General features: G+C 43.7%; 2 protein-coding genes across 2 annotated transcripts; both read left to right on the top strand.

The window, feature by feature from the left end:
• The first annotated feature begins 652 nt into the window (after positions 1 to 652).
• asb5a (ankyrin repeat and SOCS box containing 5a) lies at positions 653 to 7,976 on the top strand. The gene is made up of 7 exons (XM_076288195.1): positions 653 to 848; positions 2,774 to 2,853; positions 3,252 to 3,359; positions 3,558 to 3,711; positions 5,459 to 5,593; positions 7,253 to 7,444; positions 7,630 to 7,976. The coding sequence occupies exons 1-7, from the start codon at positions 653 to 655 to the stop codon at positions 7,755 to 7,757; spliced, it is 993 nt and encodes a 330-aa protein (XP_076144310.1). The 3' UTR covers positions 7,758 to 7,976.
• A 632-nt stretch (positions 7,977 to 8,608) lies between these two features.
• spata4 (spermatogenesis associated 4) lies at positions 8,609 to 10,718 on the top strand. The gene is made up of 4 exons (XM_076288194.1): positions 8,609 to 8,725; positions 8,921 to 9,039; positions 9,880 to 10,100; positions 10,477 to 10,718. The coding sequence occupies exons 1-4, from the start codon at positions 8,660 to 8,662 to the stop codon at positions 10,716 to 10,718; spliced, it is 648 nt and encodes a 215-aa protein (XP_076144309.1). The 5' UTR covers positions 8,609 to 8,659.
• Positions 10,719 to 11,052: the final 334 nt, after the last annotated feature.

Below are 11,052 nucleotides of genomic sequence, written 5' to 3'. Positions count from 1 at the left end.
TTAGCGACTGAGTAGATGGTATAGGCATATCCATAACACAGTACAGGATCGAGTAATCTTCGTAGACTCTTGTGTAGCCTACTCTGGTCAAGGTTCATCTCTATCATCTTGAGCCTATTCCCTTGTTGCAGATGTTTAAAATTGTATAACAAAGCCATTCACCATCAATAAAAATAATGTATGTAGGCTATGACATGCTATTCATAATAATAAGAAATAAATAAGATAATAATAAAGAAGTACATATTTAATCAAAATACTCATATGGCATTTCTTAGTTATTTGTCTTAGCCTATAATCCTATGTATGGCTTTGCCTTTATATCCAGAGCAACACTGCCATCTGCTGGCAATACACTATGACGCGTGTAGCATTTTGTCCCAGTTTCAATAATCTGTGCCCTATTCATTCAATGCTTTTTTGTTTGTTTGTTTAAAGACTCTGATTGTTCTTTAATTAGTTACATTTATATTCCAGACCGTGTGCTTACTGGACAGAAGAAATGTGCTGTCACAACACTGAACCAGGAATCCAGGCACAGACAACACAGAAACCCACTGACCCAGTTCTGAGGGCTGGTGGTGACATTTGGACGCCGCTCCTAACCGCTCCCCCCACCCAATTTCCAAACATTTGTCCCATTCACGGAGCCATGACTGAATCCTCTGAGTTCAAGCCCTTCGCGGCACAGCTGTCCAATGTTTACCTCACCATCTTGGCGCTGTTCTGCTTCAAGCTCTTCGTCAGAATCACGCTGAACCTACTGACGTACTTCTACATAATCAGGGGGAACCGTAAAGAAGCGGCCAGAATATCCGCAGAGTTCTACGATTCTGGTCAAGGACAGAGTGAGTTGGCAGGCACCAGTCTGCGTCCCTTTGATAATTTCTTTGCAGAATTATTTAGCCTATTAGTCACTCCCTTGTTGTGGAAATAGGCCGTTTGTAGGCTATACAAGACAACACTTCCACTAATGGGATATTCCAAAGATATTCAGCAGTAGCCCACATTTTCCTTAAAACTTATCATGACAAAATGCTCTTGATTTGTCTTGATGCTAGCTTATATAGCTTATCATACATCATATAAGATTACATCTAATTTCACGTGATTCTTATGTCAATGTAGACATTAAAAACATAATTTATGATAGGCACATGGGTTAAGTAGGTTAACCCACCTTGTCTCACACAAGCGCTCATGCAACGGTAGAGTGCGCTCCTGCCCAGAGGGCCAGGTTATTTATAGAACGGAACCATGATGCTCCTGCGCCCTCCTAGCGTTCTCCCTATTGCGTGAGCAGTCGGTCACCAGAGCGCACGGCCAATCTGAACCTTGGAGCAGTTGTATGAAAGCCCAGATCAGTGTCATGCCCCGTTGGTATATGCCAGAGCAAACTGAGATACCAAAATAAACTCAGTCTGCTACGCTAGGACTAGAACGGTAGCTGTTAAACACACGTCCCCAACATAAACTTGAATTTGAATTTGAATTTCCCCTTGGGGATCAATAAAGTATCTATCTATCTATCTATCTATCTATCTATCTATCTATCTATCTATCTAAACAGAGAGCTTTTAACTTCAAAACGGTGGCAGATGAGCCATGGTAGATGGGTCTATAGCAGAGAATAAAAAAAGGAAAAGATTAGACTGGCTGTCAAAGGGGAGATCGCACATGGGTTGGTTGTTAAGTCAAGGTTAGTTTTGACATATATTTTTATATTTATATATTTTATATATAGTTTTGACGTATATTTTATATATTTTCTTAATAGGCCTATAGAAACTGAACACAGCAGTCATTTAAGCAGTAGAGCTACATTTCTAAATCTCCTTTATTATAGAAATAATGTCAACAGCTCTTACAGAGTAGGCCTACACCAACAGAGTAAACACAAGTTGTCAACATATTCTATCCAGAACTTCCAGGCATAGCCTACAGGAGGTGTAAGTTCTCTTGTTTCTGCAAAAGGAGACTTGTCAGAATAGTGCAGGTCAGCTGTCTGAGCATATGGATTGCAAGGGTAAGCATATGTTATAGAACCTTGTGTTTTGAAATATACAAGCTATTTGTTTGCTGAGGTCAGATTGTAAATATACTTACCTGAGTCCAGGTTTAGAGTGAAGTGCTGCTAGACATATGATCCAGAGAGTTTGGTGGAGCCAAAGCCAGAGACAAGGTGTTGCTTGTCCTGTGTGTGCAGCTGGTTTGGCAGTAATAAAGGGATGAAGGCAGGTGATGACGATGACAAGGATGTGTGGAACGCCACGGCGGGCATTATGGAGATCGACTCAGGTGTGTACTTGGACCCATGCAGACCCAAATCAAGTCTTCACTGGTCAGCACTGCTCATTGACATTGAAACCTATTTGCTGTGAATCTGCCACATCCCCACCAGATCAGGGCCTTTACAGAGAGACAGGAGTGTTTTTGGAAGGGACATACACAAGAGGGGGCCTTACTTTCTTACTGCAATGGTGTGTGTGTGTATGTGTGTGTGTGTGTGTGTGTGTGTGTGTGTGTGTGTGTGTGTGTGTGTGTGTGTGTGTGTGTGTGTGTGTAGGTGTGTTGTAGTACTCGAGTCCAGTCCAAGTCATGGGATAAATTTAGAGACTTGACTCGGACTTGAACACTGGAGACTCGAACCTGGACTCGGACACGAGGCATAGTGACTTGACTACAACACTGGACTGTGTTGTAACATAAAACTAAGTTAGGGCCCCTGTGTGAGGTGTGCAAGTACAAGTGATGACACTGATTTGTGTTGCAGGGCCATGGGTAGATAGGACACCCCTCCATGACGCAGCCTATCACGGAAGACTGCTCTGTCTTAAGACCCTCATCTTTCAGGTAAGACAACAAAGGCACGACAATTACAACAACAAAAACACAATGACAAATAATTATCCTATAGGTCCTGTGGATCTCTGACAAGAAGAAGAAGTTTAATGACCAGCAAAATATATTATTTTGCAAATAGATACAGTATGTTTTCAAAACATTTCACAATTTTTAACCCCTAGGGAAGCTTCAATTTATACCTGTACCATGTTGTAATCATTCAAAAAACATTTACAGGACAGCCAGTTTTACTCTTACTGACAATTACTCTGTGTGTGTGTGTGTGTGTGTGTCTGTGTGTGTGTGTGTGTGTCTGTGTGTGTTTGTGTGTGTATGCTTGCATGCATGTGTGCGTGTGTGTATGTGTGTATGTGTTTGTGTGTGTGTGTGCACGCGCCTTTCCACAGGGTCACAGTGTGAATGCCCTGACGATAGACCACGTGAGCCCTCTTCATGAAGCCTGTATTGGCAACCACGTTTCCTGTGCACGGGCCCTCATTGATGCTGGTGCCAATGTTAGTCCTCATACAAACACATTGTTTAAAGGAAATGCACGCATTTCCACAGGAGATGTGTGTATGGATAATTATTTTTGTCGATGAAGATTTTTATTGTTGTTGATGTGTGTGTGTGTGTGTGTGTATGTGTCTGTGATCTTTCTGTGATCTGTGTATTACATGTTCTGTATGTGTGTATGATGTGTTTGCGTGCAGGTTAATTTGAGCACCATAGATGGCGTTACGCCCCTGTTGAACTCGGTCATTGTGGGCAGTGTGGGATGTGCGGAGTCCCTCCTGGAGAGCGGGGCAAGACCCCAGGCCGCCGCCACCTGTCAGCCCTCCCCCCTCCATGAGGCATGTGCCCGAGGTATGTCTCACACACCCCGTACACAAACACACAAACACAGCCCATACACTCACACTCCACAAGACACATACACAGGCCAAATTGATCCTTTTTAGCTTCTGCATTAGCTGAAAATGCTTAGAGAAGTGCACCTGTGTGATTGAAAGGTCACCAGTTCAATCCACTGGACTGGCAGGAGAAATGTGAGAGGGAATGGACAGTGCTAGTCTCTCACTCAGTCACGACTGGAATGCTCTTGAGCAAATCCTCAACTGCTCCTCAAAACTGCTGCTGCCCATTACACCTGCTCCTAGTGCTCACTGCTTGTCACGGTAGGACAGGTGAAATGCTGAGGTCAGAGGTCACTGGAAGTGTAGGCTATGTGTGTGACAAAGAACTTGAGTTACAGTAGCTAAAAAACACCACAAGCAACTGCAGTATGTGTCTGTGGGTCTCCCCTGATGGTACAAATGCAAAGTATATCTAGGGCTAGTGCCAGTGAGCCAAGATTTGAATTCCTCCTCTTCCCCTTGTGTATAATTCCTTTTCCAAGTAAATGTTTAAATGAATGAACAGAACTTAATCAATAAGAATGGACTTGTCAAGAGAACACCACTTAGTCTTTCATCCGCCTTAATGGAGAGTCTGTCCCCCAGGCCCAAACATAACTCTTGTGGACAAACAGGCTCTTAATGCATCCTGACCCAAACGCACACAGCACACACACACACACACACACACACACACACACACACACACCATCATCGGGATGATCCCAGCAGAGGTCACTCATTAAGCCATCCATCCTGTCCTGATTGCGCTAGATAACGTGCCTATGATCCTCTGTAGTATACATCCCAACACATCCGTGCTCCATATATTCAAGACCTGACCATCCCCATACACTTAAAGACCTGACCATCCCCATATACTTAAAGACCTGACCATCCCGATACACTTAAAGACCTGACCATCCCCATACACTTAAAGACCTGACCATCCCCATACACTTAAAGGCAGTAATGGAGATGGATTGAGCAGTGGTGGCTCTTAATAGAGAGTGGGTGGCCTCAGGTGGCATTCATGAAGTCCTGCTCTGCTAATGGATAGGGGTGGACTGTGGTTGTGTGTGGTGGTGGTGGGGGGGGGGTGGTCGATCAGCTCTCCTGTGGCCCAGGAAGGTCGATAGCCTTTCTGCTTCAGCTGCTGAACAGCTGGATGCTAATGATGAGGTGCGTCTGTGCCTGATCACAGGTGTGCACGTGGACACACACACACACATGCACATACACCACACACACACACACACACGTGCACGCACGCATGCGCACACACAAACACACACACACACACACACACACACACACACACACACAAACTCACTCTCACACACACTCACTTGCACTACAAAGATTCACTTGTGATTTGTGCATTGTGTCATGCCTAGTGTAAATACAACAAAAAAGACCCTCAATAGGACAGCTTACTATCTTTATTGCAGCAGGCCATTTTGGTTTATTTCCCTGGCAACAGTCAGAAACCATTGTCCAGCCAGCAGTGGCAGTAAGGTTCACAGTTCAGCAGCCAATCAGTGTGGAGAGAATGAACAAGGTTGCCATAGAGACAATGTAAACAGTCTCCATCAAAGATCTTAGAGGTCTCCATAGAGATGCTGAATAGATCGATACTTTTGTGTTAGTGGGACTGCTGTGAAGTAATGAGGAATATTTAAAGTGCCCACTGACAGGGATGGTTTGTGCCCCTGCAGGTCACATTAAGTGTGTGGAAGCCCTGATTACCTGGGGGGCGGATGTGGACATGGACCTGCCTGCCAGCGGGACACCTCTCTACACTTCATGCCGTACTAGGCACCCCTTGTGTGCCAAGAGACTGCTGGATGCAGGTATATGGCACCCGTGATCCCACAATGCACCTCTCTCACGTCACTGAGTGAGTCTCACTGTATGAGACTTCTCATGTGTCCTTTGTGTTGTTTCAGTGATCAGAGCAAATAGTCATATTTTGTGTTGAGATAGCACAACAAAACAGAAAAAGTTGGGACATTTCATAAAATGCATAAAAACAGAATGTGATAATATACAAGTCTCATAAACCTATATTTAGCAGCAAATAGACATAGACGACATATCAAATGTTGAAAATAAAAATTTGGACTATTTCATGAAAAATATATGTTAATTTTTAATTTGTTAACATGTTTCAAAAAAAGTTGGGACGGGAGCATGTATAGCTTGTTTAAAACACTGTGCTGCTTCACCTCTTCATTTAACAACATTCTGTAAATGTTTAGGAACTGAGGAGATCATTTTGAGTTTTGAAAATGAAATGTTTTCCCATTACTCCCCTGGATTTCAGTTGCAACAGTATGTATGGGGTATTCTTAGTCATGATTTTCATTCCATTATGCACCTAATTTGACAAATCTGGACTGCAGGCAGTCCACCTTAGCACCTGGACTCTTCCTCTATAGAGAAATACTATTTACATATATGTGCAGAATTCATTTTGGAATTGTTTTCCTGAAATATTCAAGGTCTTCTCTGGAAAAGTCATTGCCTGGATGGCAGTATATGTTGCTCAAAACCTGTATACATCATTCAGAATTGATTGTGCTTTGCCAAATGTGCAAGATGCCCATGCTGTAGGCACTAACGCTCCTTCATACTATCATAGATGTTGGGTTTCGAACTGAGCACTATAAACAAGTTGGATAGGTTGGATACTTGGATAGCCCCTCTCCTCTTTAGCCCAGATGAGTCCATGATTTCCAAAAAGAATGGAACATTTTGATTGGTCTAACCACAGGACCTTCTCCCATGTTACCTCAGTCCATTTTAAATAAGCTGCAGGCCCAGATAAGACTGTGGTATTTTCTGTATCAATACAATTTTGGCTGTTTTGGCTGTTACAATTTTGGCTGCAATTTTTGAATTGAGCACATAGACACATAGTTAATAAAAGGTTTTCCTGAGACACAAAGGTTTTCCTGAGACACACTGTGCACATAGACAATAGTTATCAAAGGTTTTCCTGAGCTCATACAATGACTGGAAACAGATCGGGTGTTGATGCAGTGCCATTTGAGGTCCAAAAGACCACAGTCATTCAATTTATTTTTCAGCTCTTTCCCTTGTTTGCAAAGATCTTTGTTTGCAAAGAACTTTTCCAGCATTTTGCAAAGAACTTTTCCAGCATTTTGTTACCCCCGTCCCAACTTTTTTTTAAACATGTTGGTATCAAATCCAAAATTAACATATTTTCCATGAAATAGTCAAATTTGTCATTTTCAACATTGGATATGTTGCCTTTGTCCTTCTTGCAACTAAATATGAGTTTAAGAGATTTACAGATTATTACATTCTGTTTTTATTCACATTTTACACAATGTCCCAACTTTTTCTGTTTTGGGGTTGTATTACCTGGCTGCATGGCAAATAAAAACAATAATAGAACTAATCATGTGACACAGTTGTCTATGGCAGAGACCATATGACAGAGGTCCATTAGCAGCACATGTGTGTCTGCACCCCTGACTGTGCAGGAGCAAACGTTCAGCTGGGCACGGCGATGGACACACCGCTACACATGGCTGCAGAGCGGGACTGCACTGAGCTCGTGCAGCTCCTGCTGGAGTTTGGGGCCGACGCCAACGTGAGAAACGTGGAGTTCAAGAGGCCTGTTGAGTCAGCGCCACCCGGCAGTCTCACTGAAGGCTTTCTGCTTGTGTATGAGGGTGAGGAGAAGAGAGATAGAGAGTGTGTGTGTTTGTGTGTGTGTGTGAGAGAGAGTGTGTGTGTGAGAAAGAGAGAGAGAGAGAGAAATGTCTGAGAGGTTATCTAAATGACTGTTTAGTCAATAACTAAATGAATTAATAACTGCATAATTAATTTGGTCTTTTCTCACACTCTCTCTTTTCAGCTACCCCACGTATATTGAGCCATTTGTGCCGTCAGCGAATCAGAGAATGTGCTGGTCGCCAGAGACTTCACCTGCTCCCCAGCCTGCCTCTTCCTAAAGCTCTCAGAAACTTTGTGTGCTTCAGATAGTGACGAGTTCTGCTGCTGGACCCCAAAGTAGCCTTTGGTGCCATAGATGTTTGGTTCGATCCCCAAAAGCACTTTCCCATGCATGCATTTTTGAATGTTTGTTCTTATCAAGTTCATTTCAGCATCTATGTTGCTTTAATAAAACTTCATAAAATCTATTAACAATTAAAATGTAGGCTACATAGGCCTCTTTTCTTAATCTTTGAGCATAGGCTATAGCCAAAGAATGTAACCATAGCACTGCTACTACAATAACAATGCTACTACAATAACACTGCCATAATGCCAACTACAAACCTCTGGAGACTTTTCAACGTTTGTATTCCAAGCCAGAGGTGGCAGTAAAAGGGTTTTCTGGCGCCAAATCCTTGAGGCCCGATGGAAGTCCGTTGTCATAGAGATGTAAACAATAAAGTCTAAACTCTCACCACCCCGTTGGGTTTTTCTAAGAGTTAAATCTGTTTATTTGGTTGACAGTGCTACTTAAATTTAAGCGACACAATGGCTTATGCACAAACTCCTAAGAAGACGGGGCTCCCTCGAGAAGTTCTGAAATGGTTGCAAAGTCTTGATTTATCCTTTTCTCCAAAGAATGTACGCAGGTGAGTTTGTTGACGTTCTTGGCTAGCTAGCTGACATTATGATAGCTCATCTATGATGATGATAGCTAGGCAGCAAACCTTGCTAGATAAGGATTTTCCTAATAATTTGATTGGAAGTAGGCCTAGGCTTACCTGACCAAATAGCCAGCTCCACAGTTTTGCTAGACTAGTGTAGCCTTTTATTAATTTACGCAGGATAGTGCTACATAACGTTAACAAAATGGATATCTTTACAGAGACTTTTCCAATGGCTACCTTGTAGCTGAGATTTTTTCTTGGTACTATCCTGAGGATTTCACCATGCACTCGTATGACAACGGGACATCACTGGCCGCCAAACTCAGCAACTGGGCCCAGATAGAACGGGTATGAGAGGGAGACAAACGCATCCTCCTTTGGCTCACTGTTAACTTAAAAGTCAGAGACTATTAAACGAAGAAGGGAAAACGAAATATTTTGGTGTGGATTTGGCAGTTTGTGTTTATGTAATTGACCAATGTAGAATGCAATATGCATAAAGAATACATATTTTAACTTCCTGTATTGTTTCTATATTTGAAGTTTTTCACGAGACAACACATCCCTTTGCCAAAGGAGGTCATAGATGGCACCATTCACTGCAAGCCAGGGGCTGCAGAGCTTCTGGTGCAGGAGATCTACAGTATCTTGACCCACAGGCGGTAGGTGGAGTCTCTTTAACACATGTGCTATTGGGCGGGTTCGTCTTCAGGTAGCCGCTTACAGCGCTGGCTTAAAGCAGTGCATGCTGGGCTTCACACAGTACCAGATGTGTTCTATGTCCACCATGCCTTGCTTTAAGCCAGCGCTGTAAGCCTCTGCATGAATCTGAACATACCCATTAACATTTCGGGAAGGGCAATGGGGGTCAGATAGGCAACCCTTAAAGCAGCTGTCTCTGGCAGTATGAGGTGAACGAGGATAGAAGTGGATGGGGAGAGTTATAGATGACAAGAACAGAAGGAGAAAGGTGAAAGATAGAGCCCTCTCCTGATAAGTATGGATCCATCCCAATTCCCAAACTCTACTAAAAGTGCTACGGCCACAGGTTTAAACTCATTACACGTGCGGACCACTGCTGCCCGCAGTGTGCACAGAGCTATGCCGTTGGCGTTGGTCATGTCCTTTTCACAAAGGTCTAAGGGTTATACCACAGGATTTTTTTGCTGGCTTTGATAAAGTATATTGACGTGACTAGGGAACGAACGTGCTGGGCTTTACAAAGTGGACGGTTTCCCTCCCTGCCTGTAGACCGACTGTTCCTTTCCCTGACCATAGAAAGGCAATGGTCATAATGGACAGGTGAATAGATTTTGCAAAAACATCTCAGGGAATGTTATAAAATGAATGAAAAGTGTATGGTAAGTAAGTTTATATGTCTACAGTACAGACATAATCTGGCAGTGGGCTTTAGCTTTTATTTTCAAGTGACTTCAAATATATTTAATTAAAGTTTCTCTTGCTTTGGTCCCCGCTGCTTTTGTCTACTTCCTGTCCTGTAGGTTGAAGACGTGGCTCGGGGGAGATGTCGACTTCTCTGACCGTGGCTACCAGGTGCAGCTTCCTATGGTGGCGCGCTCCACAGCCTCCAAGGCCATCAAGAACAACCTGCGACAGTCAGAGATGGTAGCTGAGCCCAACATTAGCACCATCCAGGGCAAGATCCAGGCCATTGTACAGCGCCACCTAGAGGACAGGAGACTGGAACGCTTACAGGACCCGAGTAAGATGGCTCAGACTTGAACACATACTGCACATGAACACATGGTGAAGCCTACCCACACATGCACGCACACACACACACTCACACACACACTCACACAGTACACACACACACAAACATATGCAACACACAAATTCACTTACAGCTTGCATACATAAGTCATCAATTGCCAGCACCTTGACCCACACCACAAATAGGCACAGGTGGTGTCACAATAAAGGAGCACTTAAAAGACACTACTCCAACCAATCCATGCAAGTCATTTGTGCAGATATCGTGAAGACACAGGTGCTGGATGTGCCATCATGTCACACATGTAGATGTTCTGTTCACCTCAGTCCTGTCCTGTGTGTCCCCCCCCCCCCCCCCCCTTCAGAACGTTTCGGTGTGAAGCCTACCCTGGGGGAGCGTGCGGCTTGCCTATCCACCTCGTCCAGCCGGTCCACACAGGGTCCAGATTCCCCCTTTATCTCACAGCCTGGTGAGCAACACTCCAGTAATGATAGCCTGCTACTGAGGGTCTCTTTTAGGGGCCGTCTACACGACGCTGTTTTTTGTGAAACCGGTGAGGTTTTGTTATCGGTTACGCCTTGCGTGTACACGACGCCGGCAGTTTAGGAGGCTGTAACCGAGAGTTTTTGAAACTGGCTTCCGAAGTGGGAATTTTTAAAAGCCCCGGCTAACTTTCGCCGTGTAGACGCCTGTAGGTGTGAAGCCGGCAACTTTATGACGACATAGCCCCACCTCTCATCTCAGCCACGGCACTCGACCTGACATGTTGCTTGTCAAAACAAACCAAACCATTTATTTATCATATTAAAATGTTTTTTCTTTCCCCTGTCATGATTTATGTGCACAATGTAGCCTATCAGCCTTTAGTGGCTAAGTTAGAAGCACACATTAGCTTAACTTAATTAAACATTAGCTTATTGCATGTTAATTTTTTCTCCAG

The sequence above is a fragment of the Alosa pseudoharengus genome, unplaced genomic scaffold (genome assembly GCF_046254945.1).
Source record: "Alosa pseudoharengus isolate Yale_2024_CS ecotype anadromous, Long Island Sound unplaced genomic scaffold, YU_APseudo_1.1 YU_APseudo_1.1_scf_16, whole genome shotgun sequence".
NCBI classification, from domain to species: Eukaryota; Metazoa; Chordata; class Actinopteri; order Clupeiformes; family Clupeidae; genus Alosa; species Alosa pseudoharengus.
This window is presented reverse-complemented; position numbering and strand designations above follow the sequence as displayed.